At 34.7% G+C, this 17,896-nt stretch overlaps 1 protein-coding gene across 2 annotated transcripts; it reads left to right on the top strand.

The window, feature by feature from the left end:
* Positions 1-123: 123 nt before the first annotated feature.
* On the top strand, positions 124-17,674 carry Cenpk (centromere protein K). Of its 2 annotated transcripts, XM_057789900.1 has the most exons (10): positions 124-185; positions 2,181-2,331; positions 3,487-3,543; positions 6,185-6,257; positions 7,718-7,764; positions 8,176-8,258; positions 8,346-8,444; positions 10,557-10,683; positions 13,723-13,776; positions 17,110-17,674. In XM_057789900.1, the coding sequence occupies exons 2-10, from the start codon at positions 2,215-2,217 to the stop codon at positions 17,266-17,268; spliced, it is 816 nt and encodes a 271-aa protein (XP_057645883.1). In that variant the 5' UTR covers positions 124-185; positions 2,181-2,214; the 3' UTR covers positions 17,269-17,674. The 2 variants fall into 2 exon arrangements, with proteins under 2 accessions (XP_057645883.1, XP_057645884.1); XM_057789901.1 differs by lacking the exon at positions 3,487-3,543.
* The last annotated feature ends 222 nt before the right edge of the window (positions 17,675-17,896 follow it).

The raw sequence follows: 17,896 nt of genomic DNA, 5'->3' as shown, positions 1-17,896 counted from the left end.
CGTAAGGCCGCAGCAGCGGCGGCGGCGCAGTCTGTACGTCAGCGGCCGAGGACGTTCCTGATTGGCTGGTGTGGACCAGCGCTGACCCAATCAGTAAGCAGCGCGCGCAAGCCCCCGGCCTGGCCGGTGACGGGAGCGCTGAGGCGGCCTGAGCGCTGAGGGGAGTTGACATTGGTTCTGGCTTGGTAAGCAGGAGGGGACAGCGCTGTGACAACCCTAGTTTTCCTGTCGAGGATGGTAGCTCGCGAGTTTGGGGGACCCGGCCCCCCAAACAAACGGATACTTACAGCCCGGGAACTGGATGCCCCGCCCCTCTCAGCCTCCAGGGCCTCGGCGTTCCAGAACCTAGCTGGTTATCCCAGAAAAGGATGGAGGGGCAGGCGGGAGGGGTTGGGGGGAACTTTTTGTTAAAAGAATGAAGTACATCTCTATCAGCCAGACTATATTTTGAATTTACTATAAGATGGGCTTCCACTATTAGAATATTCTTTTTGACTTGCGTGTGTCTGTGAGCAGTTGTGTTCGGTGTTTCAGTTTGCCTGTTCATGAGCCAACTTTACATTTTAGTTATATACAATGGATCTTTGGTATTTTGGGATCTCTATGTTTCTATATAGTTTTTAGGATTTACTCTTCCAGTGCGACTTTTTTTTTTGTCACTTTTTAGATTTAAGATAAAATAGTTCAATATTTAGATCTGTTTTACAACTCTGTTGGTAACTTATGGTTAAGCAATATAAACTTAAGTCCATATGAGTAAAAAATTCTTTGGGGTGATGTTTATTGTGATTTGCATTTAACATTGTAACCTAGAAGTCCTCTCTGGTGATTTCTCCATCTATTTTCGTAAATTTACTTAACTTTAAATCTCATGATAAATTATCAACTCCTATTCTTTGCAGCAGCCTTTTTTGTCACTTAAAAAAAAGAAGCAAGAAAGTTTTTTTTTTTTTTTAAGGATTTATTATGCCTACAGTGTTCCGCCTGCATATTTGCCTGGTGGCCAGAAGAGGGCACCAGATCTCATTAGATAGTTGCAAGCCACCATGTGGTTGCTGGGTCTTGAACTCAGGACCTCTGGAAGAGCGGCCACTGCTCTTAACCTCTGAGCCATCTCTCCAGCCCATCACTTTTCTTTATTTGAAAAATTTTAGCTTCTGGATGACTGTCATCCTTTTTAATATGCTGCTATTATTATTATTATTACTATTATTATTAGTTATGGCTTTTCAAGCCAGGATCTCTTTCTGTAGGAGCTCTGGCTATCCTGGAATTCCCTTAGAGGCCAGGCTGGCCTTGAACTCACAGAGATACACCTGCCTCTGCCTACTGAGTGCTGGGATTAAAGGCATGTAGCACCTTGCCCAGCTCATTATTGTTTTAATTGGGCCACTATCCAAAACTGCTTTATATTTTTTGAGTTCTCTTATATAACCATTTTACACACCTTTCCACCTCTACTCTTAAATTTTTGGTTGTAAAAACTTTAAGAGATAATCTATCTCTCCAACCCTCCTCCCTTGCTTGAAATAGGGTTTTTCTTTTATATAGTCCTGGCTGCCCTGAAATTCCTTACTATACCAGGCTGTCCTTGAACTCACAGAATTCCATCTGCCTTTACCTCTTAAGTGCTGAGATTAATGGCATGGTTCACCACACCTGACTGTATCTGCTCTTAAATTGTAAATTCCTTCTCTCTATCCTTACTCACAACTGATTAACATAATAACATAATTAGCATAATAACATTTCACTTACTAGGAAGAAGTAATCCAAACACAGCTTCCACATGCTCTTACCAACACATCTACTCTATATCTATCTGTATCTTGCTCCTTTACTATTTTACTGCCCCTCCTATTACAAGAGAAGGACCTTACAGTTGATCATATCTGGGTTATTGTGAATAGTGCTGTAGTAAACAAGAGATTGTAGACAGGTATCTTTTCAACATAGTGGTTTCATTTGTTTGGATATATGTCTACTAGTGGAATTTCTGGGTCCTATGGTAGTTGTGTTGCTGGTTTTTGCTGTTGCATCAATATTCTTTTCTACAGTGGCTAATACTTAGATACTCCCTGCAACAGTATTGTGCTCATGTTTCTCAAAGGACTTTTGTCTCTTGGTCACTGCTACATTCAGCAAATGGTTGCCAAATGCATGTATCTTTTTTACTTTAGTTTTTCCACTAAGGTGAAGAAAACTGTAAAGGATATGTCAGAGAATCAGCCAGAACTAAATCCAGATATTACTACAGATATGGAAGTTGTTATAGATACTGAGGAAGAACTTATTAAACAGTGTGAAAAAATGTGGGAAGACATGGAAGATGTAAGTATCAACAGGTAAAAGCGATATGTTAGTTAATATAAAATTACATAATAAACTTAGGAAATGGTGTTAGTTTCCCCATAGCTCTTATTTTATAAATTATATATATTTTATATGTAAAAGTTATAAAGTGTTCTCTTAAGAAACTTTATACTAGGTAAACTGTAGAAAGAGAAAAAATGATTGTAGTTCTGGCTCTCAAGGAGATTTTATTTCAGTACCTATTTTTGGTCAGTAGAATATAGAAATAGAAATAATATATAATTAAGAATTATGAGTGTAACATGAATACAAATGTTGAGCTTGAAATTATGTATATATATTTATTTATTTTAATGAACTAGAGTCACTTGGTGCACTATGTTATTTCGGTAAGATTTCTTTTTAGCATACCACAATATATGACATAAGTTACAGATACACGTAGTACTTCAGGAACGTGTCAGAGCAGAAGTGATGAATGATATTTTATGTATATAGATAGCATCCTGTTCTGTCACTAAACTGTCAGAGCAGAAAAGGTGAATGGAGTATTTTAAAAAAAAATCAGGGCTGGAGAGATGGCTCAGCGGTTAAGAGCATTGCCTGCTCTTCCAAAGGTCCTGAGTTCAATTCCCAGCAACCACATGGTGGCTCACAACCATCTGTAATGAGATCTGGTGCCCTCTTCTGGCCTACAGACATACAGACAGAATATTGTATACATAATAAATAAATAAATATTTAAAAAAAAATCATTTAGCAAAATCTTTGGTACTGTATATCATTAATGCACTTATTAGATAATTTTTATAATTCTTTTTTGTTACTTTCTCTATCAAAACTTGGATTTAACAATAACTTAAAAATTAAAATTATTACAACCAGAAATGAGGACAGATAAGACTTAAGTTACTCATATTTTCAACTATCAAATACAATCATTAACATTGTTAGATGTTTTTAATGTCAGGTAAACAATGTCTCTTGGATGTTTATTTTCTTACGTTTTTAATTACTTATTTTGTTATTGTTCTATAGTACTTTCTTGTTCTCTTAACTCCCATGGTTTTTTTTAGAAGGGTGTTGTATGGGGCTAATATAAAAAGGGAGGAGAAGGGAATTGTCTATGGATTATAAATATGCCACTTGTTTTTCTTTACTTTTTAAATCAAGTGTCAGAATAAATTGTCACTCATTGGAACCGAGACACTCACTAGCTCAAATGCTCAGGTATGAACTTATACTCTGTTCTAGAAAATAGGTAAGCAGAATTCATGCTTTTTGGAAAAAAAGTTTATCTGCTTATATTTATTCCAATATAACAACTTTGTTAATACCTATATTCTTTTTTTTTTTTTTTTTTTTTTTTTGGTTTTTTTTGGTTTTTTCGAGACAGGGTTTCTCTGTGGCTTTGGAGCCTGTCCTGGAACTAGCTCTGTAGACCAGGCTGGCCTATATTCTTTTATAATTAAAAATTATTTTGTGTATGTGTGTGTGTGCATGCATATGATGGGGATAAGGGGCCATGCATACCACAGTGTGTGTTTATGTGGTGAGGTCAGAGAACAATTTTGTGAAGTCATTTCTCTCCTTCCACCTTTGCATAGGCTTCAGGAATTGAATTCAGGTGGCCAGGTGGTTTGTGCAACAAGCACTTTACCTACCGAACCATCTCACTGACTCTAATACCTATAGCCTGAAACAGAAAACCCTTCTATTTAAAGTAAAAAATCAACCCACAACCAACTATATATTATCTCCAAAAACTATATTTTTATAGCAAAAATTCTCCAAAATTTAATATCAAAGGATGGAAAAATACCAAGGAAACAGAAAATATAAGCAGACAATCATAGCTATTCTTATGTCTGGCAAAATAAACTTCAAACCAGAACTACTTAGAAGAGATTTTTAAAACGGGATACTACATGTTAATAAAAGGAGCAATTCATCAAGAAAATACTATTGTAAACTTTTATGCACCAAATATTGGAGCTCCTAATATAATTTTTGTATCCATAAAATGTTTTAGAGTCAGCCGGGCGGTGGTGGCGCACGCCTTTAATCCCAGCACTCGGGAGGCAGAGGCAGGCAGATCTCTGTGAGTTCGAGACCAGCCTGCTCTACAAGAGCTAGTTCCAGGACAGGCTCCAAAACCACAGAGAAACCCTGTCTCGAAAAAACCCCCCCCCAAAAAAAAATGTTTTAGAGTCTGTACATATGCAATGTACTGTAAATGTCTAACTGAATATACCATTTTTAAGTGCATTATCGTGTGTTAACTAACCTATCATTTTCCTTGGGAAAATGTGGTTCCTTAACTGTAGAAATTGAGACCTTACAAAATATGAATCCCTGGACACTAAACCTACAAAGAAATGTGAGTGGTTTTCACCCAGTATACCAAGCACTGACTTTGCAAGGAGTTTTATATACATAAAAGCATGTACTGTTCTAAGTTACAAACAGGCAAAGAATATAGTTTTGTAGTTCCTGTTGTGTTACGGGTCCTTGTGGTCTTTTGTAAGTTTGATGATTCTCACAGAGGACTCATAGGACTTAGTCTTCTTGTGGCTAAGGTTTATTTTGGTGAATGGATGTAGAATCAAATCAGCACAGGGAAGAGGTGCATGGCTAAGGTTGAGAGGAAGTGAGACGCGAGCTGTTTTAGGAGTTGTCTCACACAATGGAGTCACTCAACACCTTTTTAGATTAGCCTATCAACTGGTGATGTTGCTTAACAGTGGGGAAATTTGGTTTCCAAAATTTTTATTGTGAAGTGATGATATAGTCATCTTCTGCCTGGCAGAATACCAGAATATAGAGCAGGTATTCAACATAAACCGTACTCTGCTTGATAGTTTTGCCCCTGTTAGCTACTCTTGAAGAGTTAGGTGTTTGGAAACAATCTTGAAATCATTCCAAGTTCAGAAATCCAAGTCAAGGGCTGATGGCTATGAGCAGGCCTTTTAAGAGGTAGGAGTTTCTTAGTTTCCTTTGATACCTCATTTCTGCATGTGTAGTACCACCATGCCTTTAGCACTTAAACTCAGTTTTCTGTGTTTTGTTTGTTTTTAAAGAAATGGTCTCATTTCTTTAACTTCTTAGCTTGAACTTGTCATGTTGCTGAAGCTGTTCTTGACCTGTGTCTCTGAGTGCTGATTTGCAAGCTTATTTCACTATACCTGGCTTAATCCCTTTTCTGAAGCAAAAAGTTAAACATTTTTTAATAGAAAATTTATTACTTTCAAAATATCCTTGCTTTATTATTAGAAAGAGTTGTTTATTTTATAGCATAATTAAATCTGTCTTTATCATACCAAAAATATACTCACCATAATTTGTCTCAGGATAAGATATATTTTGCAAAGTACTAATGTATTTTTAAAAAATGCTTTTTATATGTGGCTCTGAAACTAGTCTGACCATTACCTTCACATACATATTTACATTTCTTTTTCAGTACAATTAAAAGCAGTTACAATATTTTGAAAAATCATGGGAGGGGTGAACATATTTAGGAAAAAATTGGCTGAAAATCCTGGCAAGACATAGCATTCTATTTTTTTGTGTGTGTGTGGGGAGAATGTCTTGCTATGTTAGCTTTTTTTTTGTCTTTTTTAAAGGTATATTTAGGAAGTAAGTGTAATGTATGTAGGTTCCTTTAATTTTGGTCGTAAAGCAGAATTCTTTATTTTCAATAACGCTGTAAAAGCCATTTATGAACTATAGTTAGTATAGTATTAGAACCTGTTTAGTGATACTGTTTTGATAACCACTTAATTTTGAGCTAGCATTACAGTGTTGATTATATTTTCATCAATATTCTACTAGAAATACCTTGAAATCTTTTTTTTTTTTTTTTTAACAGCTCTCATTACTTTCTATGCAAATGAAATGTTTGACTGCTGAACTTGATCATTGGAACGAAAGAACACCGGAAAGTAAGATTCTTATTTTTAGGTTCAGATATTATTGACGATGGCATATCCAATTAATCACTTTGTTGGGCGGTGGTGGTACATACCTTTAATCTCAGCACTAGGGAGGCAGAGGGTGAGTTCAAGGTCAGCCTGGTCTACAAAGTGAGTTTCAGCATAACCAGAACTGTTATATAGAGAAACTGTGTCTTAGGAAACAAAACAAAATAAAACAAACACACAAACAAATTAATGATCTCAAAAATGGCAAGATGCATTTGTACTTGAAATTGTCCATGGTCAATTGCTACTTTTTTTTTTTTTTTTTGGTTTTTCAAGACAGGGTTTCTCTGTGGTTTTGGAGCCTGTCCTGGAACTAGCTCTTGTAGACCAGGCTGCCCTCGAACTCCCAGAGATCCGCCTGCCTCTGCCTCCTGAGTGCTGGGATTAAAGGCGTGCCATCACCGCCCGGCTGTACATTAAATTCTTATGTTAGAGTATAATATCCTTTATAATGAGGACCTTATTATAGTTATTTGACCCTCAAAAACAGTACCTTGATTTCAGTAGAAACCGTGAACTGAAACTTGCACAGTGGAAAAATTACTTTATATGCTTCTTAGAATAGGGAACATGTAGTTTTTATGCTACATCTTGTCTTGTCCTATGGGAGCCATATATATTTTTTGCCTATTTTTAAAGAATAGAAGATGGGTTAAAATGTTATAGTCGTAATATCCAACTAGTAGATTTGATTATTATTATTATTATATTATTATTATGAAAGTCTTAAGCTTCCTGTGCCATGTATTTATTTATTGTGCCATGTTTTTTTTTTGTGCCATGTATTTTTGTATCTGGTTTTCTCTTTATATTTTGCATTTTATTCTATATAATTCCATTTCTGGGAGTATGCTCCTTGAAATTAAAAGCATTAGTACATAAAGACATAAAAAGATGCCTAGTACAGTATTAGTACTCCATTTTAGAAATTACCACTACATTATGATATATACATGTGTATTTATAATTAATATACAGTTATTAAATGATGAAATATTTCTATATTATGAAAGTTCTGCTGAGTGAAAAACCATGCTAATATATCTGATGTGCTATTCTTATAATACCAACAATGACAAGAAATACACCTTTTGTGTTTGTGTGTTTCCATATATATGTACATATATGTAGATTATATAGATATAGAGAAAAAGGTCTTAGAAGTTCATTATTAAGCATGCTTCTAAGGTCTTAGGAAGAAAAAGACATTTTAAAAATACATTAATATCAACTTTATCTCTTATTATTTACTTGGGGTTTTTTGTTCAAAGATGTTATTCTAGAAGTCACAAAAATGAATATATTTTACAAAAGTTTGGTAATATAAGTGGAATGGAAAAAGAGATATCTCAAAAAAGCCACAAAAATCAAATTTTTGAGAATTAACTAAGTGTGTATATGACTTTGTTTTATTTTTGTAGTAACTCCCCTGACTGAAGATGTTTTGATAACATTAGGAAAAGAAGAGGTGAGCCATTTAGGATTTGTAGTATTTCCAAATAATTTATAATTAGAACTGTTTTAGTTCAGCTTATGACATAAGAGTTAGACTGAACCACTCCAAAAATATTAAAATTTACTTGTTTACTTGTTTACTCATTAGTAAAGAGACCTAATCTACTAAAAACAATTCACTAATTTAATTTCAGTTTGGAATTAAAATATGTAGCTTGAAACTTCTTATATGTTATATTTATTATTGATGTGTCACCAAAAACCATCTGGGTGCTATGTATTTACTATTTCAAATTGTTTCTGCTAGCCATTTTTACTATTGGCTTCTATTTTGAGATATTCTATACCAATTTCAGTATCATTTGGGCACTAAACTATGTATAAGCCAAAAGACTAAGTATTAACTTACATTCTTTTATTTTAGTTCCAAAAATTGAGATGTAATCTTGAAACGGTACTATCTACTATTCAGTCAAAGAATGAAAAGTTAAAGGAAGACTTGGAAAGGTAAACTTGTAATTTCTATTAATCATTGGTATATACTGAGTTGACACTTAAATATTTATTTGACTGGATTGTTTTCCATGTTTAAAGGGAGCAACAGTGGTTGGATGAACAACAACAGATTTTGGAATCTCTTAATGTATTGCACAGTGATTTGAAAAACCGCGTTGTGACATTTTCTGTATCAAGGTACTTAATATTGTGTTCTAGATTTTTTCAAGCAGATTTTTTTTGAGAAGGTATTTTTTATATTAAAGTAGATCAAAGGGTGGCCCAGTTTGAGCATGGGATATATGTCCCTGCCTCTCATCTGCCATGTGGTGTGAACATAGGGGAGATATCTTCTCCTTACTTCCTCTTCATCAGTTGTAGGTGGGAGAGGTGGCCCTGAGGTCAAGTGAGCTGGCCCAGTGTCTCACCTGCTGTAGCACTTGGGAAAACAGGCCCTGCACCTTATCTGGGTACCCCAGTAGAGCTATCCCCACTGGTGATGATGCAGGTGAGCACACACTGAGGGCATAAATGCAGGCCCATTCTCATTTGTCATGTAGTGTGGGTGGGGAGAGATTCCCTCCCCTTATTTCTCACCCCTCGCTATGTACAGCACTCAGGAGAGTGAGCCCTGCACCTCACCTAGGTACCATAGTAGTGCTGATTCTGCTGATGGGTGCACAGGTGAGCCTGTCCTGAGATCATGAGAGGGGGAGAATTGGCCCTGCATCCCTTGTCTACCATGTGGTGGTTAGGGAAAAGGAAAGATGTCCTACCCTCCTTGCCTTCCCACCAGTGGCAGAGGAGAGGTGACCCTGCCCCTTACCATATGCAGAACTAGGGAGAATAGCCCTGTACCCTGCCAGGGACAGCAGAGCTGACCCTGAGAATGTCATCATGAGAGATTGTGCCCCACTCCTCATCTACCATATGGTGGTATGGGCAAGGGAGAGAAACTCCCGTCCCCATGCCCATTGAAGCCTGTGATCGGTGGGAGAGCAGTCCCTGAAGTCACTAGAGGGAGAGGGTTAGCTCTGCCTCTTACCAGCTGCAGCACTTGGCAGAGTGGCCCCTACACCTTGACTTGACAGGATAGTAGAGCTGGCCCAGGGGTTGTAGGTGTTGGCAAGACAATCCAGAGGTTATGAGGTAAAAGAATCAGTACCTCCCTTTGATTACTACTTAGGGTGAACTAACTGGGGCAGTTCTAGAGAGCTCATCCTGGTATTGAGGATGAAGGAGAGTTGGCCCATAACCAACCCAGCAGCCACCCAGACCGAGAACCAGAGCTATGAGTTGGCCCATCCCAACATCTTTCCCGTCTATGATCTGCTAGAGCACATGAAGGGCTTGGTCCTACATACCCAAAGTTAAGGGATCTCCATGACACAGGACAACAGGAACCTAAGAGGAGCCTTAGTGAGGGCCTAATGTTGATGATATAGTAAAAACCAGAGACCTCAAACCAGACTAACAACTCAATATAATGAACACTTGCAAGTAACAATATATGGACTAAATGACTGTTTGATTCCCTGTGTCACACTACAGCTTCCATGAGATTTTTCTTTTCCTTTTTTCTCTTTTAAATTTTATCTTGTTTTATCCTGTGGGCAAGATGTTACAAGGGGTAGAAAGACAGATGGGAAGAGATGGGGAAATGTGGGATTGAGATGCATGATGTGAAATGTAACTGGAGACTGCTTGTTCGTTTCCTGGCTGCCCAGACCTGAATAATCACACAAACTATATTACTTACAACACTGTTTGGCCAATGACTTAGGTGTATTTATTGCTAGCTCTTAACATTTAAATTAACCCATTTCTATTAATCTGTGTATAACCATGAGACTGTGGCCTACCCGTAAGGTTCCAGTGGCATCCTTCTTCGGCAGCTACCTGGCGTTACCTTGACTCTACTTACTCTCTCTACATGTCTTTTCCAGCCTGACTATATTCTGCCCTGTCATAGACCAAAGCAGCTTTATTCATTAGCCAGTAAAAGCAACACATACAGAAGGCCATCCCATATCAGTAAAATCCACAAAGAATCAATATAAAGTTAAATTTGAAAAAAAAGATGGCTCATTTTATTAGGAATCTAACACTTGCCCAAATTTTTGCCAACTATTAGTTGTTTCTTCTTTTTTGAATGGTTTACTAGTGTCATTACATGTTATAAAGAATATTCTCTAATTATGTGGATCAAATGAAGTTTCAACAACTTTGATCAGCTTTCATGTATAACCAGAAGCATACACAAATGTATTTTATCAGTTAAATATTTGCCTTATTATTTTTTATTGTTAGAATCTTTAAAGAGCTGAAAGCTAAGATGCTTAGTATAAAAGATTTTAAGGAGAAACTTCTGTTTACCTTGGGTGAGTTTTTAGAAGATCATTTTCCTCTGCCTGATGGGAATAGTAAAAAGAAAAAGGTAAGTTTCAGAGAAGATATTCTTTTAGATTGTTATAATTGAAGCTGTTGAATATGTGTGTGTGTGTAAACAAAAGCAAAGGAATGAAGGCATAAGGAGACATACACAAATATGCCTTCATCCTATTATAGTCATTGAAGAATTAGAGCTACTTTATTATTTAGTAAAATGGAATTGGTTGGAGACATTTTTACAGATTTTATTTGTGTGCATATGATGTGTGCAGATAGTAGGCACATGCATGTGTTGCACACCCTGTGTTTGGAGATCAGAGAACAACATGAAGGAAATCTCCTTACTTCCACTGCATTTGTTTACCTCTGTCCTTTCTGCTTCTCTTTACCTGGCCAGCATTGATACTTTATTAGTGGGCTGCCATAACCAAACACCAGAGAGAGACCTTGGCATAAAAATGGAATTTATTTTTCATTAGAAAGTACAAGATCAAAGTCCTGTCAGGGTTAGTTCCTGATTAGCTCTATTCCTGGCTGGGAGCTGGCACCTTCTCATTCTGTTCACATTGATTTCTGGCCTGCATTCAGGGAGAAAACAATTTTTTAAGTTTTCTTACTGTCTTGCTGGTACAGAGCACACCAGACACACACAAACACACAAATCTCTCATTTTGGTTTTGGTCCCTATCCTGCTGACCTCATTTAAAACTTGATTACTTATTATGGTCTTGTTTCCATATACAATTGCATTTGAGTGTCAACACATACTTTTGAGATAAAAAATTTCACTTTCGACAATGAACATTACAACTTAGTTGTGAATAAAAAAAAGGCTAAAACCCCAAGTCTCTTCTTATCATTAACATGTTACTGAGTCACTAACATGGTTCTTACTAAAATGAAGTCATTGTTCTAAACACAATTTGTATAGAAACAGATTGATGGCTGATTGGAGCAGTGGGATTTTATACTTGTTACTATATCATGAATGATAAATGTGATTTTAATTAACTTTCATAGAAGAAAAATGAAGGTAAAATGTTGAGTTCAGATAAACATTTCTTTGCTTCAAATGATTTGAGCACTAGAGACCTCTAATAGAAAAAACAAATTATGAAAATATGAAATGTTCTAAGTTTGTATAACTTCATGTTTCAATTTTAAGTAGTATGAATTTACTGATATGGAAATGAGAAAATTAGCAATTTTCTATCTATACCCCCATTCTAATTTTTTGCTTTCAGTATTTATATTGTATTAAAAAAAACTATGGTTTTGACAGGCAGTGGTGGTGCACCTTTAATTCCAGTACTCAGGAGGCAGAGGCAAGAGGATCTTTGTGTGTTCAAGGTCAGCCTGGTCTACAAAGTGAGGTTACAGAGGAATCCTGTCTTGGAAAACTAAAACAAAAACAAAACAAAACAAATACCCCCAAAAACAAAACTTTAGATTAGCATGTGTATTTACCTTTTATTCTTTTATATTTGATTCATTACTTATTTTTTTTTACCAGCTCTTAAATTTCAGCCAAAAATATTTTTAAATCTTTTTGGTTTTCCTTTTTATTTATTAGTTTTATGCATCTAGGTGTTTTGACTCATATATATTTGTATTCCACATGTGTGAGTTACAAACGGTTGTGAGCCACCATGTCAGTACTAGGAATTGAACCTAAGTTTTTTGGAAGCACAGACAGTGCTCTTAACCACTAAGCTATCTTTTCAGCTTCTTAACCCAATAATTTTTTAACCAAATGATTTGTTAAGAAGAATTTCTATGACGTCAGCAAAACTATTTAAATTTAATCTGTTTTACTTTTAGCTAGTTAGTTCTGTAACTATGCTTTCTCCACCAATAATGGTATTTTAACTCCTCGTTTTTACTTAGCTAGGTATTAGATTTTGAGATCCAGCTTTATTCAGTTATCTTTCTTCAAGAATAATTATGTTTTGCTCTCTCTCTCTCTCTCTCTCTCTCTCTCTCTTTCTTTCTCTCTCTTTTTCTCTCGACAGAGTTTTACTATGTAGCCTAACCTAAACTCACAATTTAGCCCAGGCTCACCTCAAACTCGTAAAGTTCTGACTGCCTCTTCCTCCTTTATTGGGATTAGAGGCATGTGCCACCACCATGCCTGGCCCAGTACTTTGCATTTTAGGTTATATAATGCTCAGAAGTTAACAGTATTAAATAGATGCCCAGAAATTTAATGAATAGCATTCTAGCATCTTCAGTTATCAAAGCAAGTTTTTTTTTTTTTTTTTTTTTTAAATTCTTGATGGTTAAATCACACCTGGATCATTTGGGAGACTGGAATCTGTCTGTCTGTCTGTCTGTCTGTCTGTCTGTCTGTCTGTCTATTTTTCCAAGACAGTGTTTCTCTGTTGCTTTGGAGCCCATTCTAGAACTTGTCCTGTACATCAGGCTGGCCCTGAAGTCACAGAGATCTGCCTGCCTCTGCCTCCTGAGTGCTAGGGTTAAAGGCGTGTGCTACCACCACCAGGCAACACTGGAATTTTTAACCTTAATTATAGTAATGAGGGCTCTCAAATCTATGTCATGAAACAGAGTTGAAGGGACTAATGAGGATTAATAGGAAAAACACTTGAGTATTATAGTGACTGTCTTCCAATTTTTTGATGAGTTATTTCATGTTATTCAAAGAGAAAAAATTTGGTGAATTGAGTTAATATTAATATTAGGAAATGTCAGTCTATGGGGAGGTTACAAGGAAGGTTCCCTTGGAAGCCTCCCTGAAATGTAATAGAATACCAATACCATCTGCTTGGAGAATTTTTGTCTGGTTCAAGCATACTACTTTATATTTTATATACAATATGTATAATATAATATATTGTCTGTTTATAGGTTGTTTGAATTGTATTTTATAATAATTTAAGGATTTTTTTACTATCCTAGAAGATTTTTCCCTCACATTTTAAAGAATCTAACTTGTATTATAAAGTTGTTTACTTTCAAAATTTGACTTTAGTTACTTTCTATAGTTACAAGTAAGAAATTGTTTTTAAGTCTTGTAATATATAGTTTGATTTCTGCCAATGTTAATTATTATTTACATTTCTCAAAGAAATGCATGCAAACATCAAATGTACAACTGATAACACTGCATGAAATAATAGAGGTAAGTGTAGTTTTTTAATTCGAGCTATCTTTTTTGTGAATAATTATACTTAAGACAAAAAAATGCTACTTTGATTTTCTATTAAGAATATTTGATTCTCTAATAAAGTCTCTTATTTAGTCATTTACTATTTGCACCTTAACATCTTGTGCTGTTATGCTGATAAAATTTAGTTTACAACTGAGTCTTGTACCTAAAACATATAAATGAATATAAAATTTTTCCTGATATAAAAGCTTCATTTATTACAGTAGAAAGACTAATTCTAACCTTTTTATTTTGACCTTTATTTTGGTTTATAAATAGATATCTTTGGCATTATGAAATGTAATTGAATTTTGGATAGGTTATTAAATATATGAATTATTTTAGAAAACTTTAGGCAGAGAAGTTTAATGAAAAGCAAGTAGTAGTGTACTTTATAAGTTTTAAATGTTTTTTGCTTTATTTAGAACATTTTTTATACACTATATTCTGATTAGATTTCCACTACCACCAGTCCTCCCAGCTCCTCCCCATCTTCCCTCCCATCTGAATCTAAACCCATTTTGGAAGAAAACAAACAGGCATCTAAGGAGTAATAATAAAATAAAATAAGATAAAACAAAAATAAGCATTGGATAAGACAATATAAACAGAAGAAAAAAGCTAAAGAAAAAGCACAAGAAACACATACAGATACAGAGACATGGACGTTCATACACTAAGGAATTCTGTAAAATAAACCAAAACCCAGAAGCCTACACTCACACACACACACACACACGTATATGTATATATATGAATATACACACACATATATGCTAAAGACTTATAAGGTTTTTCAAAAGCCCTCCCACAATATTAGGAGACAAAGAACCTCCAACGATGCCATTGAGTTTGTTTTTTTGGTTTTCGTTTTTGTTTTATTTTTTATTTTTTTGGCTATCTACTTCTGTGTATGATTAAGAGTGGTCTGTTTCCCCAGTACGATTCTCTTGGATAAAACTAATTTTTTGTTTGCAAGTGGTTATCAATTGGAGATAGCTTCTGGATTAGTGATGGGGGCATATGTTCCTTTCTCCTCTCAGGTATAGGACTAGTAAATTGAGAAGAGTGTTTTCAGAAAACATGTTTTATTCTGACTCAATGTGTTGGGTACAGAATCTCAGGTTTGCTGCCCAAGAATATTTCCTATTAAATATTTTTGCTATGAAACACGAGATAGAAATATTTCTTTGATTTATAATCAGAATCTGTTTAAATATTCCTGATTTTACTAGTTTAAGCTGAAACTGTAACTTTTCTTGGATGTATTATCTTTTTTAAAATAAAAAATGTCATGTTAGGCCAATGAAATCATTTAGTGGTTAAATGTGCTTGCTGCAAAGCCCAGTGGGGTGAATTAATCCCTCGGACCTATGTAGTGTATGGAGAGAGCCAATTCCTACAAGGTGTCCTCCAGCTTATCAGTGCACACTATGAAGCATATGCATGTACACACATGTGCACACACATACACAAAGATGAATATACAAACATGTGTGCACATAGACAGGAGATATGCATGTGCACACAAAGAAGCAAATGCAATAAAAAATTTAAATTATACTTTATGAAAAATATTGAAAACTTTATCTGAAACACATGGTTATAAATTTTAATGGTATGCCATGGGATAAAACTTAGAATACCAAATATCTCTCTGAAGTTCATATTATGAGTGACAAAAGTAAGTAATATGTAAGCTATAATTTAGTGAAAAATTAACATACTCATTTTAAATGTGTTTTCAGCATATTTCTACTATCTTTTATTACAATTTTAATTAATGTAATCTAATCAATCTAGAAATGTGAAATAAGATCACTTTGTTTGGTTTCTGTGGTATTGGAATGGAATGCAAGTTCTTGCCATAGACAAGTGCTTTGCCACTCAGTTATATATCTAGCTCATAAACTTTTCAATTGCAGTAAAATAAACAGCTACTCTAAAATATGAAAGTATTTCTTTATCATGATACTTAAAAGAAAGTGGATTCTGACCTTTTCATTTCCCAGGCTGAAGGTCTTGAAATAAGAAAACTAGTGGTAGTCAACATTTTTATTTTATAAATTTAAATATTAATATTATGAGCATAATTGAGATTAGAACTTGGAAGGCCTATTTTAGTCACTTTTGTAAAACTTTATATTTGTATGAATTATGCTTTTTCATGTTCTTTAAAATAATGCCTTTAATTAAAATTTACCTGGCAGTTAATGATTTGTCATGAATTATGTGTGCCTAAGGAATCCATAATTCCTCTTAGTTCGAAATTCTAGTTTCATAAATTGTTAAAACACTGGGAGGTATATGAAGAGGCAGAATAATAAAGGACATTTGTGATTTTTACCATATTTTATGAGATATTAGTTTTCCAATAATTAAATATTGTTGCTTCATGAAAAATCTCCACAAATGCCAGTTGATTTGCGAAAGACCATTGATTCTCAGATCTCATTGGCTAGCTTCTCTGAACTTTCTGGTGTGATGACAAAAATCTTCATTTTCTTTCCTCTTATTTTTTAAATTAAGATTTTGAGGTAGCATACAAAATAATAAGTTTGATTATGGTATTTTCACATACATGTGTCATTATCCCCTTGATCACCAAATCATCTCCCTTATTTCCTTTCTTCCCCTCATCAACTCTCTTGTTTTCTCCTCTTCTCTATGCTTCTTTCTCTCCTGTATATCTCTCCCTGCTCTGCCTTCACACCATTCATATTTACACACATATGCACACATATGCACCAATGTAAGTCCTGATTCAGTGTAAGGGAAACAGGATTTCTGTGTGTCTTAAGTTTCACTTATTTCACTTAACATGATATTCTCTAGTTCCACCTCCTGAAAATTGACAATTTTTATTACAGATGAATAAAATTATGTGGTATATATATATATATTTATACACACACACACTAAATTTTCTTTATTGAATCATCTCTTAATGTTCACCTAGGATGAGAATCCTGTTTTTCAATGCCTTAGAATCTAATAAGGGACACCACTTCATGTCAATATGGTTTGGGAAGAGCTGCCCTGTAAAAATGTTTGTCAGATTTTGTTGTAAGCCTTTGATATCCTTGATATCAAAGTGATCAAACGTAAAAGGCAGGTTTTAGGAAATGTTTTCATTTGAATATATATTCCATCCAATAATGTAGTCTTTAAAACTGGATATTGCTTAATTGTAATGTTTATGAGCAGCCTTCAAGGAGAGGAGTAGTCAATGAGCTTTTGATTGTTTTATGAAAGTATGTAGACTTTTTCCCACAAAAAGTTCATTTTTAATAATTTTTTCCTTAGATGCTTATAAATAGAATGTTTGATGCTCCACATGATCCATATGTTAAAATTAATGATTCATTTTGGCCACCATATATTGAGCTGCTTCTGCGTAATGGAATTGCTTTGAGACATCCAGAAGATCCAACACAAATAAGATTGGAAGCCTTCCATCAGTAAAATGATGGTCTGTTTTCACACAGTATGGATTCTTGTCCTCCACGGATAAAGCAAACACAGGACTATTTAAATAAAGAATATTATTTGCAAATCAAAGCCACAGTCCATCTTCCTTTTATATTTAGAAATAGGGACTCGTGTATCATAACTGGCATTGGGCTTGTTGAGGACTGACTGCGATTATAAGCCTTCACTACCTTCTTTGTTTTGTGAAATCACTTACACTGCTTTTGTACATGCCTTTTCAGTTCACTCAATATGTTGAAATTTTAAACTGTGTGTTAGAATATAAGTAAAAACATTCTAGACTTTTTAAGCATTTAATGTTCCTTATCTCCTTCAATATTCTTTGGGAAATTCTTATGGATGTGTGATTTTGAAATAACAACATAAATATCTGAAGAAAAAAAACCAACAAAATAAACCAATAAAATTCGTGGTTTTGCTAATGTAACATTTTTATTTTTAAACTTGTTTTACTATTGTTCAAGTTTTTTGAGTTCCTTCTGTTATTAAATCGTATTTATTTAATTATTATTTAACAATTATTTAGTTATTTAATTGAGTTTTTTTCTTGTGCTGGGGATTAAACTCAGGACATTATACATATTAAGTAAGCAATCTAATA

This window comes from Chionomys nivalis, chromosome 15 (genome assembly GCF_950005125.1).
Source record: "Chionomys nivalis chromosome 15, mChiNiv1.1, whole genome shotgun sequence".
NCBI classification, from domain to species: domain Eukaryota; kingdom Metazoa; phylum Chordata; class Mammalia; order Rodentia; family Cricetidae; genus Chionomys; species Chionomys nivalis.
Note: the sequence above shows the minus strand (reverse complement) of the source record. Positions and strands in the feature narration are given on the sequence as shown.

Excerpts from the sequence above, each read along its gene's own strand:
- Cenpk (XM_057789900.1), top strand. The coding sequence starts at position 2,215 with ATGTCAGAGAATCAGCCAGAACTAAATCCAGATATTACTACAGATATG. Across the intron at positions 10,684-13,722 it reads GGAATAGTAAAAAGAAAAAG|AAATGCATGCAAACATCAAA; the intron begins GTAAGTTTCAGA and ends CATTTCTCAAAG. Across the intron at positions 13,777-17,109 it reads CACTGCATGAAATAATAGAG|ATGCTTATAAATAGAATGTT; the intron begins GTAAGTGTAGTT and ends TTTTTTCCTTAG.